The following is an 18,986-nucleotide window of genomic DNA, read 5'->3' as shown; positions in this document are numbered from 1 at the left end:
GCCGGATTCAGATGACAAAGGTTGCTCCATGCGGTTACCGCCTAAGATGCAAAGAGTTCCAATTGTTGGACATAAACGAAAACGATCTAAGCGTGTTGCACTCCTCCGCAGGCACCTCAAGGTCTCACTGCTTACTCAACTGCTCACACGCGCTGCGCGGCGGCTGCACCTGTGTAGTGCTATGTTGTGTCCGAAGTAACTTGGAATTAACTCGCTGTTTTTTTTTAAGTAACTAAGCAACTGCGAGTTACATTTCAGGCTGAAGAACTTCGTGATTAACTTAGTTACATTTTTTCACACGGCAAGTTAAATCCTAACGGGTTCTTTTTACCGAGTAACGGGTAACGTCTCAATCTGTGCGAAAAGCAATCACTATCAACTTGTATAATGCACACTCTCTGATTTCGTAAGTGGACATTTTAATCAACACAAATCTACGTTAGACTTATAAGTGGCGTACTCTGTCGTGCGTTGATATACCGGGTGTTTCAGTTAAATCCCCGGGCTAAATAATTCGCGAACGGGTGCACCAATCCACGAACTTTCTGTTTTACAAGTATCTGTCCGATACCACCTACAAGCTGCACACCGTGTGAATGAGTGGGAGGCGCTCATTATTAAAATAAAAATGCAAATGAGTTTCGTCAAAAAGCGTAACTTCTGAAGCAGGGCGCTGTCGGCATTAAAATGGGTACTACCCCTTTTGAGACCTTCAATGGACACGTTTTAGAGAAAAATCTGCCACCGAAGCGGGTCATTTGTTGCAGTAATTAATTGGTTTCGGTTTACGTATTTTTGTCGCGGCTGGTCGCGGCGCAGCGCAAAAGGACGCTCTTTCACTCCCTTATCCATCAACAAATTACGTCCTTACATTAATGAATTACACCAATGAATTACACCAATGAAATACGGCCTTTTGCGCTTCGCCGCGACCAACCGCGACAAAAATACGTAAACCGAAACCAATTAATTACTGCAACAAATGACCCGCTTCGGTGGCAGATTTTTCTCTAAAACGTGTCCACTGAAGGTCCCAAAAGGGGTAGTACCCATTTTAATGCCGACAGCGCCTTGCTTTAGAAGATACGCTTTTTTACGAAACTCATTTGCATTTTTATTTTAATAATGAGCGCCTTCCACTCATTCACACGGTGTGCAGCTTCTAGGTGGTAGCGGACAGATACTTGTAAAAAAGAAAGTTCGTGGATTGGTGCACCCGTTCGCGAATTATTTAGCCCGGGGATTTAACTGAAACACCCGGTATAGGGGGAACAATTTTCTGTACAATTAAACATATTATATCAACTTTTCTTATTCGCTTCTATACCATAATTGACTATATTTCTTCAAAATACTAGTACGACTGATCTAATACTACTGACACAATCGAAATACCCATTAAGGAAGAGCAGAATATTATGCCGATAGGAATTTTCTTCGGAGGGGACATTCGCGTAAGACAAAGAATTGGCCGACCAATATAACGTGCACAACGCGCGTTCCCTTTGTGACCGCTAGGTTAACCCTAACCACTGGTGATCGGCCCTGTGTAGCACTTCAGCGCATTCCCATGGGCCAATCGTGAAAAAATAACACTTAGCGCCTAGAAATAACGCCTTGAAGAGAGCATGCTAGTCGACTTCAATTCGGCGCGGGGTTGTAGCCCCCTAAACACTCCCCTCACTACACCTCTGCACTCTTAAAAATGATGGTGGTGGTGGTGGTGGCGATAGGGCTTGCCGTTGTCGGCCTCACGTATGTGGGCAACGTCACGACTCACGCCCTGGGGGAATGTGCGTCCTGGGCCGACTTCTAAGGGAACTGTGCCGACATGTATCTGAAAGCGTCTGAGGAAAACCCAGGAAAAACCCCAGACAGCACAGCCGGCACCGGGATTCGAACCCGGGTACCGGTGCCGGCTGTGCTGTCTGTGCTGCTCTTAAAAATGAACTTCACCGCATAGCATGCTCCTAGCCAACCATAATCTCGAATGACAACGTTCTCGCCCTAGATTTGTTGAAAACGCGAGGAGGAGCCTATTTTGTGCCGTGCATAATGCACACAAAATAGGCTCCTCCTCCCGTTTTCAACAAATCAGGGGTGAGAACGTTGTCATTCGGGATGATGGTTGGCTAGGAGCGTGCTATGTGGTGAAGTTCATTTTTAAGAGTGTGGGACAAAACTAATCCTCGATCCCAGAAGAACCCACCACTGGGCATTCAAACAGGGTGCTGTTTTCCGGGGCGGACGCAGAATGCGTCGACTGTCTGCAGTCAGAGGGTTTTATTGTGAAAGTGCTATTCACTAATTTTTCAACGAGTTGTTTTTAGATGAGTTTGAGCGTCACCCCATGAAGTATCGGGCTTTATATTTCTGGAGGCAGCATCTCCATTTTATTTTTCGTTTTTTTCCTATCCAACCAAGCTGTCCGTCTAATCTCATGCACTCTAAAAACAGAACACCACCGTATCAGCACGTCGTGCGCCAATCACTGCCACGAATGATACGATTATCGCATCTGATTCGAAGAGAGAGGGAGGCGTACGCCTTTCTGTGTCACTTTGGGTATCTGATAATTGACACAAAAATCCGTACGGCCCTTTCTCTCTTCGAATCAGAAGCGGTAACCCTACACTCTTAGAAATGAACTTCATCGCATAGCACAATCCTAACCAACCATCATCTCGAATGATATCATTATCTGCCGTGATTTATTGAAAATGGGAGGCGTATGCCGTTTTTGTGACACTTACGCTACGCCTCCCATTTTTAAAGAATCAGGGCAGATAACGATATCATTACACTCTAAAAACAGAACTTCACCTCATAGCACGCTGTGCGCCAACCATTGCTACGAATCATCGCTTCATCGCTCATGTTTCATCGGTCATCGCTTTTTCATTCGAGGGGAGAGGAAGGCGTACGCCCATTTGTCGCAATTACCACATATCCAGACTGCCACAAAGGGGCGTACACCCCCCTCTCTCCTCGAATCAGAAGCGATAACCGTATCATTCGTGGCAGTGGTTGGCGCACAGCGTGCTATGCGGTGAAGCGATGTTTTTAGAGTGTACACTGTTAAAACAGAACTTCACCACATAGCACGCTCCTAACCAACCATCATACCGAATGATATCATTCTGTGTCATGATTTGTTTAAAACAGGCGGGAGGCGCCTATCTGGGACAGATTATCTTGTCCCAGATAGGCGCCTCCCCCCTGTTTTGAACAAATCATGTCACAGAATGATATCATTCAGTATGATGGTTGGTTAGGAGCGTGCTATGTGGTGAAGTTCTGTTTTAACAGTGTACACTCTTAAAAATGAACAACACCGCATAGCACGCTCCTAGCCAACCATCATCTCGAATGATATCGTTATCTGCCGTGATTTGTTGAAAACGGGAAGCGTACGCCTTTTTTGTGACAATTATGAACAGCATAAGTGTCACAAAAAGGCGTACGCCTCCCGTTTTCAACAAATCAGGGCAGATAACGATATCATTCGAGATGATGGTTGGCTAGGAGCGTGCTATGCGGTGAAGTTCATTTGTAAGAGTGTAGAGATGATGGTTGGTTAGGATGGTGCTATGCGGTGAAGTTCATTTTTAAGAGTGTAGAGATGATGGTTGGTTAGGATGGTGCTATGCGGTGAAGTTCATTTGTAAGAGCGTACGCTTTGTCTACAGTAAATATAGGCGAACTGACGCCTTCCTCAGTCCGTTACAGTCGAGGTAAAATCTGTTCAATAGAGAAACGTAGGAAAATGAAGCGTACTGATTAACGGTGGTCATACAATAGAATATGAGCCTTATATATCAAGAAATCTAACACTCGGCCATCCAGACACAAACATTCGAACATTGGATTTGAAGTGTGAATCTGGTTATTTTGGAGGGGGGATTTTGGCGGAGTGGAATTCTAAGCGCGTGTTTCTTAAATATTCTGTCACTAACGCCTTATTGCAGGGTAATGCACACTCCATAAATGTGATCTTTCAGCGTTCATTCGGGGTTGGGGACATTGATGCACAAATCACAGGGGAGAAAATGAGAAAGTAGAATATGACTGAAACGGAGTTAAGTTATCAAGTGAGGTACATCCCCTTTTCCACTCTCTTCAAGTGATACCGCTATTTAAGTGAGAACGACAACCTGATCATTGGTTACTTACTGCCTCGTAAACTGTTTACAAATGCTGATGATATGCTCTGTTTCCAATACTGAGGATTAAAGAAACGGACTGCCTCATAACGACCACGTTAACTCCCTAAAGCGATGAGATCGCTCAAATCATGTTTTTGTAACGCGATTGCATTTCTTGCAGGACCTTGTCGAATTTTGTGTTTTCACACATCACACCATATTTTGCGTCACGCATCGTACGTTATACCATACTGGAAAGTTACGTTGCAACTGAAAAAAATCCGTGGCAGTGACCTTGACGACCTCTACCTGTATGGCTTGCTTACCTGGCAGCCACCAGGGGGCCCGACAACCGTTATGGAAATACAATGGGCGGCGACTTTGTTTCGTCTCTCCCCTGGGAGGGAAAAAGCTCGTTGAACCGAGTGGGGGAAACCAGGAAAAGGTTTTTGCCAGAACTGCAAACAAACGGGGCTCGAAGGGTCCTTAAAAGCTTCTTCGTCGGAAAACAATTTTCCTGGAATGCGTCGAAGGAAAAGAATTGTCCGTGCCATGTTTCTTGCCAAAAAGGTGTGGGGGAAATGAAAATATACAATTTGGAATGCTCAGCTCAGGCCGAGGCAGAGTTTACGAAGAAGGAAAAAAAAAAAAGATGATGCTTCTCTTTTTTGATGCTTCCCCCATTATTTCAGTCTATGTCTGGCATAAAATGAAGTTTTGTAGTGTTGCTCAACGTATAGCCTCAGGGATCACTTACAACAATATCAATAAATGAAAGAAGGAAAAGTGATAATGACATGGGATGTTTCCCTGCTGGACCCTACCCCTCATTCAAAAAGGTTAATATGAGGGGATGAAATAATGGATCTGTAAAAAAAGCGCTTTGGTATAACTTTCTCGAATGTACTCCCATGTCATCATCACTTCTCCTTCATTTATTGTTGTTGTTGTTGTTAAATGTACTTCAATTTTTACTGTGGGCGGTTTTCTGTTGGTGATAAGAACAACAGCAAATAAATCGTGACCATGACCTGGTGGCGTGTAAGCCTCGGCATGTGCGTGCCCCAGAAAGTCTATCTCACTCACTTCAACGTTGAATGTTAACATCAAACTGATGCAAGCGCACACACACGAACGTTCAACGTTAGATTCTAATCTAATCTAACGTCCAAACAACATCGCAAGGTTGAAAAAAATACTGATTCCCATCATGTTCACCGCGGATGTCTGCTGTGTCGTTCTACATACTTGTGCGTGTGTTTGAGAGAAACATATGGGTGAGAGTGCGGAGAGGGAATGATCAAAGAGGCCCATTGGGAAGTCGTCGGAAACGCATGCCGTTGGGCGTAACCAGTGGCTTATTGATCAGTATACCGGGTGTTTCAGTTAAATCCCCGGACTAAATAATTCGCGAACGGGTGCACCAATCCACGAACTTTCTTTTTTACAAGTATCTGTCCGATAGCACCTACAAGCTGCACACCGTGTGAATGAGTGGGAGGCGCTCATTATTAAAATAAAAATGCAAATGAGTTTCGTAAAAAAGCGTAACTTCTGAAGCAGGGCGCTGTCGGCATTAAAATGGGTGCTATCCCTTTTGAGACCTTCAATGGACACCTTTTAGAGAAAAATCTGCCACCGAAGCGGGTCATTTGTTGCAGTAATTAATTGGTTTCTGTTTACGTATTTTTGTCGCGGCTGGTCGCGGCGCAGCGCAAAAGGACGCTCTTTCACTCCCTTATCCATCAATAAATTACGTCCTTACATTAATGAATTACACCAATGAATTACACCAATGAAATACGCCCTTTTGAGCTTCGCCGCGATCAGCCGCGACAAAAATACGTAAACCGAAACCAATTAATTACTGCAACAAATGACCCGCTTCGGTGGCAGATTTTTCTCTAAAAGGTGTCCACTGAAGGTCCCAAAAGGGGTAGTACCCATTTTAATGCCGACAGCGCCCTGCTTTAGAAGATACGCTTTTTGACGAAACTCATTTGCATTTTTATTTTAATAATGAGCGCCTCCCACTCATTCACACGGTGTGCAGCTTGTAGGTGGTATCGGACAGATACTTGTAAAAAAGAAAGTTCGTGGATTGGTGCACCCGTTTGCGAATTATTTAGCCCGGGGATTTAACTGAAACACCCGGTATATGTCGACAGTTGTGGTTAAGTCCGGCCGCTCTTTTGACGCCTGCCCTGTAGAAATTTTGTATAACTGAACGATGGTAGTCGAAGAAAGGGTCCCAGCAGTGGGATTCGAACTCACACCCTCTGATTGCCCGTCAAAGATGCTACGAATTACACCATGCTAGCTACCCTCTCTTCAAGGTACCAATCCATGATAGGAAACACGGTAGTGCCGGACTAACCCTCGACACATTCTCTCGTGCATTGTTGCTAGTCACTCCCACATATACATTCAGAGCAATCACAGGGTGCGAGTTCGAATCCCACTGCTGGTGACTTTTATTCAAGTGCCGTCAATCAACTGAAGTGCGCAGTTGGGCGTTGTACGGCTTTTGTTGTGTTTATCCTTCTATGTTTAATTGCCTCATCCGCAACAACGTTTGTATATTCTGTTGTTAGTTCCACAACATTGGAGCGATCTTTGGGAAACCCCATAGCAGAGTGAAAGTAGGAATCAAAGAAAGATAAAGATCACTACGCGTGCAATAGATGCGAAGATGCTTTCGAAATAGAGAAGGTGGTGGTGGTGGTGATAGGGCTTGCCGTTGTCGGCCTCACGTATGTGGGCAACGTCACGACTGACGCCCTGGGGGAATGTGCGTCCTGGGCCGACTTCTAAGGGAACTGTGCCGACATATGTCTGAAAGCGTCTGAGGAAAACCCAGGAAAAACCCCAGACAGCACAGCCGGCACTGGGATTCGAACTCGGGTACCTCCCAGTCTCGACGTGACATGGCCAGCACGCTAACCACTGAGCCACTTGGCTAGGAGCGTGCTATGCTGTGAAGTTCGTTTCTAAGAGTGGAGACGCCGGATTGTTGGTAGGTTCAGTTACCAGGTTAGTCCCAAGTTCGGTGTTTGCATTTCTTTTTTATCAGGTTACACTGAGTTCGCCTTTGGCATTTTCCAGGTCGCGATTGTGAATTTTAGGCAGTTTATTTTGCAGCGGGTATTGGAGCAGTTTATTTCGAAGTGCGCCCGGTAAGGGCTAGGGTGCAGACTATAGTTGTCTCGTTAGGAGCAACGCGAGACAGTCATGTTGTTGTTTATCCGTTTCCTTGCTATCCTCGGGTTCCTTCCTGTTTTCACGATACATACGGCTGCCCTAACGTGTTACGAACGGTATCTCCTACGTGGTACCACAATATTGCACGATATTGCAGTCATATCCTGGGGAACAGCAAGACTCTTAGAGACCCCCCATTCAGTCTCCGTACCTATCGTTTTCGGCAAATTACAGTGCAGCCCGGTCAGTCGGAGGCTGATACCGTTTACGGTCAACGGCTCCCTAAGCGTGAAACGGAGCCCCTTTCTCGATCGGTCTCGTGAAATCAACGTGGCAACTTGACGAGACTGGACCACTGTCCACCTTGGCCACTGACCACGGGAATCTTATGAATTACACGCAAGCGCTTAACCGTGAACGATGATTTATTCCTGTTTTGTGAAGAACTATAGATAGGCGAAAGATGGAAATGAAGAGAGGACATTGCAGTTGGACAAAACAGCTAGGGGGACGGAATGTTCACAATAGTAGCACGTTGGCCCGTTGGTACATAACGGCAATGATACAGAGCGCAGTGGACAGAGGGTGGGAACAAAGTACAGAACAGGCGCTCGGGCGGAGTGTCACCGTGGCCCCATGGTAAATCAGTCTACACTGATAGCGAAAACCGGTGATAAAACCAAGTCACGCCTATCGACACAGATATCTTCATGATGCGCGAGCGATCCTACACTGTTAGAAATTAGGTGGTGGTGGTGATGGTGAAAGGGCTTGCCGTTGTCGGCCTCACGTATGTGGGCAACGTCACGACTGACGCCCTGGGGGAATGTGCGTCCTGGGCCGACTTCTAGGGGAACTGTGCCGACATATGTCTGAAAGCGTCTGAGGAAAACCCAGGAAAAACCCCAGACAGCACAGCCGGCACCGGGATTCGAACCCGGGTACCTCCCAGTTAGAAATTAACTTAACCGCATAGCACGCTCCTGGCCAACCATAATCTCGAATGATATCGTTATCTGCCCTAATTTGTTGTAAACGGGAGGCGTACGCCTTTTTGTGACACTTATGCTGTTCATAATTGCACCTCTGTATGCAATAAGGGGATAAGTCGACTAATCCCCTGTTTACTATTCTTGGTGCAATTACATCTATATACCAGTATGTATACCTGCCAACGAAAATTTAGGACCGTATTGCAATTTATTGGCTCGCTACAGGAGGGTAGGAAACGGGAAATGCATGCGTGCCAATGGGACGCACAATCAGATCATGCCCGTTTCCTCGGTTTGGGATGTTCCGACTTATCCCCTTATTGCATACTGTGGAGCAATTGACACAAAAAGGCGTACATCTCCCGTTTTCAACAAGTCAGGGAAGATAACGATATCATTCGAGATAATGGTTGGCTAGGAGCGTGCTATGCGGTTAAGTTAATTTCTAACAGTGTAGATGTTGGTAGGCAGAAGTACGATAGTAAAAAAAAAAAAAAAAAAACATTTACGACGTGCGCATGATATGTGTGTGTACTAATAGTTTATTCATAATCTTATTATAGGAAACAATAACAGTCGCCCTTCATTAAGCGCCCAAAATCATGAACTGTCTGGGTCCGCTACCGGATCCTATTGTCCCGCGCATATGCCACAGTATGCTTTTTTATCCGTGCATCGCTGTATCCGTGCGCCGAGCATCGTAATACGCAGATAGTACAAGAACGCAAGCAAGTGAAACTCGCATCTCAGAGCTGTATAGGCCAAGATTTACGCTCGTGAAGAGATGATGTCGGCGTGAGTGCGAGCAGGAATCAGCTCTGCAGTGACGTCACTTTTTCGCAGAGTACACATTATGGCCACTTATTAAAAGAAATGCAACCGGCTAATAACTATGTGTATATTGCTACTGAGTGTGAAATGGACCATAAGTAATCTCTCATAATATCTGTGTAGTCATCACGATGCATTCCCTGCTTGGAGCTGTGAACACCTGCGATGTTTTTATGCGCTTTCAATTGTCACGTGTCATTAGAGCAATTGCTGATTCGATTTATTGTGCTCTGTTCTCGTCTGGTTTGCGATTCGTCTGGTTCGGTCAGGAAAAGGGAAAGTTTGGTTAGGCTCGTGAGCAAACGGCTTTTGAATGTCTGTTTCAGCGGTTCGGAATAAAACGCAAACAAAGCTGGCGGGCGCATGCTAGCGCACCATTGCTAATTGTGCACTGATTATTATTCATACTGATGAGTCCAGGGATCGGAACCGGTATTTTTTTCGGTCCGGTTCGGGTTCGGGTTCAGGCATATTGGTTCGGTTTGGGTTTAGCTCCGCTGAACCGAAATTATCAACTTGAACCGGTTCAGGTATATCGGTTCGGTTCGGGGTCGGCTCAGGAAGAACACCCCCACCCCACCCCGCACACACACACAGACACAAAAAAAAAAAAAAAATCGGTCAGCGGTCGGGACATTTACAGGGAGTGGAACAGTTACTTCTTTCGGTCCCGGTTTAACCGGTTCATGGGCAGTAATTTTGCTACATGAAAGCGAGCTTACGCTCACCGTACACGGTTGTAAGGGAAAGGTGTGAGATAACCGTTTCAGGTGAGTCAAAAAAAGGTTGGTCAGTAGTACAATTATTTCACCTCTGAACCGATTCCCGAACCGGTAACCGTATGCATTTTTTTCGGTTCAGTTCCGGTTCGGTTCAGGACAAGCAAAAAAATATTCCGGTTCGGTTCGGTTCCGATTTAGTCAGATAATAACGGTTTTTTTTCGGTTTTCGGTTCAGGTTCAGTTCCTGTTCCGATCCATGCTGATGACGTCATCTCCGAGGTTATCTTTTCATGGTCGTAGTAGTCCGCTCAACGGATGGATGGCGCTGACGGTCTGTGTCATGGCGTCCTTCTGAAGAGGCAGGTGTATGGTGTCTCATTCGATTTCTTCCATCGTTCGTAGGTGCCGCCACGTCGGCATAGTCTGCGTCGCACCACGGAGGGGTCGCGCGTCCATTTCACTAAAACACTTCGAAGGGCTCTCCGTATCTTATTCGTAAGACGTATGGGGCGTCGGCGACGGGGTGCGCTTATATGTTCGCGATTCTCCGAAACTCTCTTATATGTCTACGACATCGTTAAATGCGAATTCAGAATTCATTTCATATGCAGATGATACCAGAATATGTTTTAGTGGTTCTGGTTTGGTTTTGTTTGGTTTTAAGAAAAAAATAAAATGGAGAGTTTGGCTTCACTAATGAGAGGCCCGCAACTCCACATCACTTGCACCAGTTACTTTGGTGAAAAACTCCTGGCATGATGATGCCAGTGAAGGTGGACAGGATGAGTGCGATGCTGGTGCTAATAATGATGATTACTGGTGGTGGTGATTTCAACAGAAAGCAAGTACACACATACTGACACACACACACATTAGTGGTTCTACGTAATATGAGTGTATAGTATAGTGATACTGCAAACGAAGTGTTTCACAACTAGCAATATAGCGTAATTAAATTTTTACGAATTAATAGTAGTGAGCCGAAAGTCTTTATTTTTCGTGAACAATAAGAAGGTAAAGTTAACTAAACAGCCAGTTTATTTAGATTCTCCTTCGGAAATAGCAAATCCGGTTAAATGTGTGCGCATTTGCGGTACGTGGAAATTGTATAACCAAACACAGTAAGCATACAAAAGGTAACATATTTCATTGAAGGAGCCTGAAAAGGACTTGGAACATATATCTTTTACACCATCATATATGAGCGTACTATACCTTCAGGAACCGACACGCAAAATATTTCCTTTGGGCAGTGCGAATTACCTGTGAAAATTAGTTTCCAAGAATGCAACTGCAACTAGTGCGTGGTGAGATAACGTCCGTCAGCACTTTTAAGTAATTTTAATAAAGTTGTTAAATAAAGTTGTGGTTGTTGTTGGTGTGCTGCTAGCGGAAGCGACCAGTCAGGGACGGGCGGCGCGAAACGCGACTGCAAAAAGAAACAAAGAATGAAAGAAGAGAGAGAGGAGGGGTTACAGTTGACGAGGGAAGGATAATTTCTGAACCGCGAGATTGAAAGCCCTCTTGCGCGCCAGGACTCCGCGCTGCTGTCGTACTTTTTGCGCGTGTATACAGGCTGTTCATTTTGATCTGTCACAGAATTTTTCATAAAAAAGCTATGAGAGAAGCATACATGTCATCTTTGCAGTTGAGTTGTACGGCCAGGAGGACACCCTCTCGAAGAAAGTACGCAGCTACGAGGAGAATAATTACATAAATTCATTAATTAACTTTTTAATTAGAGAATGGCTGACGAAAGCGACATAGCAGAATGGGAGACAATCCTCGTTGTGTGGTCGTTTTGAACCTTTGAAAAATCCCGGAACGAGTGCGTGCCGTGAAATATCCATCGCCGAATTTGAGCAAATGCAAATGAGCCGAAACCAAAAGAGCGCACCTCAGGAGCGCTTAAGGAGCTGTGAACTGTACCAAGCGAACCCGCCGACTGTGTCGGCTCCAAACGGCGATTTCAACGTGTTGTCTGTGACACCTTTTGTATAGGTGAATTTGATAGGTGCGTATCTTCGGCACACAGCACGCTCCTAGCCAACCATCTTCCCGAATGACAACGTTCTCGCCCTTGATTTGTTGATAACGAGAGGAGGAGCCTTTTATATATCTATTATGCACGGCTACAAAATGGGCTACGCCTCCCGTTTTCAACAAATCAGAGACTAGAACGTTGACATTCGGGATGATGGTTGGCTAGGAGCGTGCCATGTAGTGAAGTTCATCTTGAAGAGGGTAAAGCAGAACGTTATGTGTACTTCCGCGTTGGCGTCTGATTGGGTGCTACAGTTCTTCAGATGACGTGACGATGAATAGAGGTATCTGGACGGCGGTGCGTCTACTCGCCCGAATACGAAAGTGTGTGCGTTTTTGTATTAACGCTGCACAAGTTATGGAGGAGAAGAATTGAACAAAAAATTGTAAATAGAATTACGAAGCGTAGAAGAACAATATCACATCTATTAAACCTAACTAAATACACGCAGATAGGAGTTCTTACCTCCTTTAACTATCGCCAAAGGGGGCTTATCTGGGTCGTAAAGGGGTACACTCCGCTGACATAGTACACATAAAACCATCATAAGCGTTACCTATTTATACCGGTTTACGAGTAACAGTTTGTTTACGGGTTACATGGAGCGCGTTGTGATCGTGTAACTCTTGCGGATGATCACGATGCAGCCTGTATGTGACCTCTGGCAACCAGAGTGTTTCTTCTAGGCTCCGTTACCGATTCCTATGTAACATCTACACTGTTGAAACAGAACTTCACTACAATGCACGCGTCTAGCCAACCATCGTTCTGAATGATATCGTTCTGTGCATCGATTTGTTGAAAATGGTAGGAGGCGCCTATCTGGGACACAATATGCATGTCCCAGATAGGCTCGGCTCGGCTCGGCCCGGCTTATATCATGACTGACACAAAAAGGCGTACCTTTCCCTCTTCGCATTAGGGGGCTTAATCGCTTACCCCTTCACGAGCTAACCAGGGGCAGGGCTCTCGTTAATACGGACACGTCACACGTTTCACATGACGCGTGACGCGCTTTTTTCGTTAACTGGACAAAGGCGTAATCGCTCGCTCGCTTAACGACCAACGCGTGTCGTCTGCCTAACGAGTGTGTTCACAGGCTTCATCGCCTACATGACTCATGATCTAATGAAGCGTGAGGCACTCGTGAACTCGAGCACGTGGTGTATGATGCTCTTGTTTCGTTAACGTGACAGGGGCGTAATCTCTTGGCGCAGTAACAATCGAACAAAGATCGCTTGCTTTACAAGTTTACGACTGGTTAGAATATTAAGCGTTTTCGTTTGGAGATTTTCGGAAACGGAATTTCTGCAGAAACGAACATGTATTGCTCCACGACCTGTGTACAAAAGGATATCCAATCCCTTTCGTGGTATTCACACCAGTCGTTACATGAGGACCGTGAGATACTCTCGAGAAGCATCCGATCGAGACGAAGATGAAGAAGTGAAAACGACAAGTCATAGACAAGCCATTCGAGCTATCCAAACATTCATTCCACTCATTCAATTCATTCTGTTCATTCATCAAATTCATTCATTTTAATAATTTTAATTTCGGTTACGTTGAAGCTGCCAAAGAAAGATGGCGGAAGGACTCTTCACTTGGGCGATCACACGAGCGGCTAACCATGCCCCATGGACTCGATGGCGTCAGGATGCCTGTAAATCAGGGATCGGAATCGAAACTGAACCCGAACCGAAAACCGCTAAAAACCCATATTTTTCGCTGAACCGGAACAGAAGCGAACCAGAATATTTTTTTCTCGTGTTGAACCGAACCAGAACTGGACGAAAAGAAATAAATAAAATAATAATGGCGGTTACCGGTTCGCGAAACGGTTCAGACGTAATGTGCGTTGTAAGGGATCAGAAGTATAGGATTTACGCGGCGTATTGAGTCGTGTTGCCAGACAAATTCGAAACCGAAAGTGAACAAAACAGAACTGCAACCACAGTGCTCGAGGTGCTTCCTCCTTGTAGCTACTGCGTTCATTCAGCTGTGTTAGTCTTGAGGTCGTGCCGTGTTTTATTACACCAACTAAAGTAGCACCTATCGGGTACTTCGAGTCTATTCATCGAGTACTTCGGACATCAAATGTAAATGACAATTGTTTTGGAGTGCTATGGCGAGTCAAATTTCTTCTTCCCGAAGAGGAAAAAGTAGCGTCTGATTTAATGTATGAACATACAGGGTGTTTCACCTAAAGTGATAAAAAATTCTAACTGTCGACACACTCGCAGAACGATGTCACTCGGGATGGTGGTTGGCTAAGAACGAAGTTCTGTCCTTAGAGTGCACCGTTAGATAGCGCTCTCATTTTCACCTCCATCGTATGCGCTGCACACGGACATTTTGCAAATTGCGCTTATTTTCGAGGGCATACGATGGGTATCGGTACGCCTTGTACACCGAAAAATTTGTTAACCGCACGGGTTATATGCCTCATATCTGCTCAGGATGCGCAACCATTCCACGTCATAAGAGGAGTGTCATTCTCGCTGCGGCTGTCCTTTGCCTATGATACTCTCCCGCGATCTAAGAAGAGAACTGAATGTGAGAAATTCTACGAACGCGAAAGGAGTCTGTTCTTGCAATTAATCAATTGGAGTAGACATTTCTGCGAGTACATTCGCTTTAGGGGCCCCCCCGGTTATATCTTCGCTACTCTCGTCTCCGTGTTTCGCCTTGTTTCTTTCTTCACAACGTTTCTATGTGCAGGGTGTCTACCAACCAGGAAAACCTGGAAAACAGGGAATAGTCAGGGAATTTTGATGTGACTGGGAAAGTCAGGGAATTGTCACGGAATTTGGCTAAAAAGCAGCTGAAGTCAGGGGAAATCGCAGAGAAGTACCGTGATGATACGCGGCGAATCGCGAGTGCCGACCGGTGGTTGAGAGGCGATGCCGCAGCAACGTTACGGCGAGTAGCAGTTCACCACTATGACAAGCTCTGATGCAGAAAAGTAGAGTAGCCTCACTAATACTTAATAAATGGTCTGTTTTGTGTTGGATCTGGTATCAAAACGTATGAGCAGGCAACAAGTTCTCTTTTGTTTTTGTCAGGGAATTCGCTTGAAATAGTCAGTGAAAACCTGGAAAAGTCAGGGAATTTGAAGGCTGCAGTTTGGTAGACACCCTGTATGTGGCAACTCGCTTCAAAGTGTACATTGCACACATCCAGCACACGCGCACATTTGATGTTCACATTGTTAGAGTCTATAGTCGCGGCATTGACGGGAATATACTTTGTCCACTTATCGAGTGGCCATGGCTCGCGACGTATCTTTTGAATTATGAAAAAAGAAAAAGAGATAGATGGGAAGGAACTCAACAACAACAACTTCATTGTGAGATGATGAATCGGGAGTTTCATCGCCAGGGGGCGATACTCTACCTCATTGCTGGTGGTGACGTGGGGAATGAAATAATGGGCCGCTTCACAATAAGGATCCAAGTCCTATGGTGTCCAAAAAGGTGAAAGGAGATTTGCAGACAGAGCGTTGCTGGGCTGGATGTGGTCAGGGACCAAGCAGTTTCGAGAGAGAGAGAGAGAGAGAGAGACAGAGAGAGAGAGGGGGGGGACGAGAGTCCAGCTGATTATGATACCCGGAGAGTGCGGTTTGGGAAGGCTGGTAGGTGGGCAGTGAAGAAGAATGTGCTCCAGATCCTCTAGAGCACTGCAGTGTCAGCATCTGGGAGAGTCAACTTGTCTGAAGCGGTAACGCCACTGAGCTGTAAAAGCCGAATCGAGTCGCATTTCGATGAATTAACGCAGCATCTTGACGAGAAGTGTTTCGTGGCATGCTGGACGCCAGCGTTGGATCAACTCTTCTCAGCATAGATGGGGAGGGAGAGAATGCCAGTTGTCCATTGGCGAGAAGCCAGGGGTCTCACGAGAGAGCTGCTTCGGCGACGGTGTACGCCTGTCCATTCAATACGACACCACAACGGTCTGGATCCCACACTCTGGGAAAAAAAAGGAGTAAAATGGGGTATAATTGCGGCTTATAGTCCCCTAGACTGCAATTACTCGCCATTTTGGTCCCCGACATTTACTCCCCAGGACTGCAAATTGTCACTGAACTTCACAAATGGTCTTCCGAATGCAACAGTCTATATAAATATGTGCTCTTGGTCAATTTGATGGCATAAGGCTGTATTACTCAGCCAAGTTAGCAATTTTCCGCTGCTACAGAGTAAGAAACACTTAGCGCTTCTTCTTCGCACATTGTGCCCTATGGAAGTCGTAAGATTTTATATCACTCGACATATCACTGTTTGCTGTTTGATTCGAAGTATTTTCATGATGCACACGAATTTTGTTCCTGAGACTCTTAGAACAGAGCGTGAAATGCAGTCTCCACTCTGTGACATTCATTTACTCCCGTGCATTTACTCCCGAAAGGGACTATTTTTTGTGGCAATGCATTTACTCCCCAGAAGGAGTAAAATTACTCCTTTTTTTTCTTAGAGTGCACTGCAGAACCAGCCTGTGCCCTTTCGCCGTGGAGCGGAGGCGAACGGTGTCGTTACGGCGAGAGATTTGCAGTGCCGTACATAGTTGCCGTCTGCCGTTGGCTAATGCGTGAAGGGGCATTAGCTCAACCTACCGTGTTTCGGTTTAGGTATCTCGCCTTCGGTGAAGTGTGAGGCAAAACGATTTACCGTATACGCCAGCCGCTTCGGAGATACATCAGGCAAACTAAAGTCCCATATCTCGTCGACAGAACTCGGTGGCCGTGACGTCACATATTTGTACGACTACCTCTGAGGAATAAGGCACAAACTCGCACGCGAGTAATCTGTATGGACAGATTTTAGATGAGCTTAGTTTTGTACACTCTTGAAAGAGATCTTGACCAGATGAAGCGCTCCGGGACAATCATTTGTTAATTATATTGACAGTGCGTTATTCATGCGGGGCAGCACACGTTTGTTTTATATCATCATCTTTATCAGCTGAGTGATGAACCGGCCGCGTGTCTCGTGACCCTTGTTCTTTGGTCGTTAAACCTATGTGTACATTACCGTCGGCCACGTCTTCCTTGGTACGTTTTGTCGTCGAGGCTCTGCACACCATTGCACAGAATGATAGGAATATCTCTCTCAATTTGAAGAGAAGGAGAGAGAGAGAGAGAGAGAGAGCAATCATGCTCACGCCTCTTTCTTTTTTGTTTTTGCAAAATATTTCTATTAAATTCGCAACGAATCGTTTAAAGTTTAATTTTATAGTTGATAATAGGCAAGCCTGAGAGATGGGCAAGACACGCAAACAACACAACACGAAGGCTCAAAACCAGCAAGGCGTTTAGCCGTTAATAACAAACTCCAAAAACTCGTATAGACGACTGGTTTTGAACATTCGTTTCTTGCTCATCGCTCATGCCTGCCTATCATGGAGTTTATCCACCAGCTAGCCTGCATATCTGCGCCATTCTATCAATTTTATAGCCAGCGCTTTTTCGGCTTCGACGTCGCTGTCAGTATAGCCTGCAGTTCTTGCTCTAAGCAATCATCCCACCCGTTTTAGATTTCTCCGATTTATCACATCCCAAAACAGTAAGGTCCGGCTCTCGTGACCTCCACGGTGGTTCAACAAGAAATGCAAGCAGTGACGATAGATGAATAAGGAACGCTAACTCATCCTTACCTCTCTGTAAATTCGAAACCCGATGAGAACGTGCAGTTGATTTTTGTGAATTATGTCAAGAACTGCATCTGCATTTTGGGAAACAACATTTTCAAAAATAACCGGTGCATCTTTCTCATATTGCAGTGATGGCCCTGTTGATTCCATTCTTGCGGCTAGTGGTACTGCTCATTCCCGTCGCGTATGCCCTCCAAGGTAAAGTTCTTTCTTGCTGTTCGAATTTCGATGCTCACCAATGTCGCGGCCAGTGTCTTCCGTCCAGAGGAATGCCAGCGTATTTTAATGCTTATTTCCAACTTACCCGTGCGGGCTCGTCCGCCCCCTATGTCCGTCCGTCTCATCATCATGGGCCCTGTTCTCGTCAAGGTAATCGACTTCGATAACTTTGTGCCTCGCCTGTGTGCTTCGCCTGTGCCTCGCCTGTGCTTTGTGCCTCGCCTGTGTTACGTGAAGAATGCATGAAGAACAGAAGTGAATGCCGCGCGCCCTCAACCAACCAACCAATAGACGAGTTCAGAAAATCCCAGAGCGCTAGCTCCGCTTTGAACTGTGGGAGTTTACTAATACGAAAGAAACGGGTGGCCTCCAAACTGTTCCGATTTCTCACCTACCGGGCCATTGTCCACGACGTGTCAAGAGCACTGGGATTTTCTGAACTCGTCTATTGTCGAGCACTTGTTCCTGCAATCTTCGTGATAAGGTACACTCTTAAAAATGAATTTCACCGCACGGCACGCTCCTAGCCAACCATAATCTCGAATGATATCGTTTTCCGCCCTGATTTGTTGAAAATGGAAGGCGTACGCCTTTTTTGTGACACTTATGCTGTTCATTGTTGTTGGCTAGGAGCATGCTATGTGGTGAAGTTCATTTCTAAGCGTGCAGATAAGGCATGAAGAATAGAGGATCATGAGTTCGAATATTGGTTGAGGGCGCGTGACATTCATTTCTGTTGTTCGCGCCTTCTCCAAGTAACGACCAATGACAGGCGATGCACAAAGTAATGGAGGTGGATTCCTTTGACGAGAATAGTGCCCCAGTATTCATTCATTAACTGTTGATGTAAACCGCTATCTCAATTTTCATATCGTATACTGCGGAGGGGTCATGCTCTACTCGATGCCACAATTTGCCTTGCTGCACGTGTTCAATAGGAACTTTTTTTTGATAGAGTGGTCACCTCATGTTGGGTTGAGAAAAGAAAGAAAAAAGAAAAGAAAACACATAGAAAAACATCTGAGTACGTGAGAAAGCGATTCTGTTTTCAGCACATGTGCTGAAAACAGAGCTTCACCGCATAGCACACCGTGCGCCAACCATTGCCACGAATGATAGGGTTATCGCTTCCGATTCGAGGAGAGAAGGGGGCGTACGCCCTTTTGTGGCAATTTGGGTATAT

The 18,986-nt window shown here is 45.6% G+C and overlaps 1 protein-coding gene across 1 annotated transcript in view; it reads left to right on the top strand.

Annotated features, from left to right (window-relative positions):
* Nucleotides 1-18,986, top strand: part of LOC135366427 (integrin beta-PS-like) — an 88,520-nt gene that overhangs the window by 15,510 nt on the left and 54,024 nt on the right. The window contains exon 2 of the mRNA XM_064599122.1: nucleotides 17,714-17,782. Within this exon, the coding sequence (XP_064455192.1) occupies nucleotides 17,716-17,782 (67 nt within the window). The 5' untranslated portion in view covers nucleotides 17,714-17,715. The remainder of the gene's footprint in view (nucleotides 1-17,713; nucleotides 17,783-18,986) is intronic.

Source organism: Ornithodoros turicata, chromosome 8 (assembly GCF_037126465.1).
Source record: "Ornithodoros turicata isolate Travis chromosome 8, ASM3712646v1, whole genome shotgun sequence".
NCBI lineage: Eukaryota > Metazoa > Arthropoda > Arachnida > Ixodida > Argasidae > Ornithodoros > Ornithodoros turicata.
This window is presented reverse-complemented; position numbering and strand designations above follow the sequence as displayed.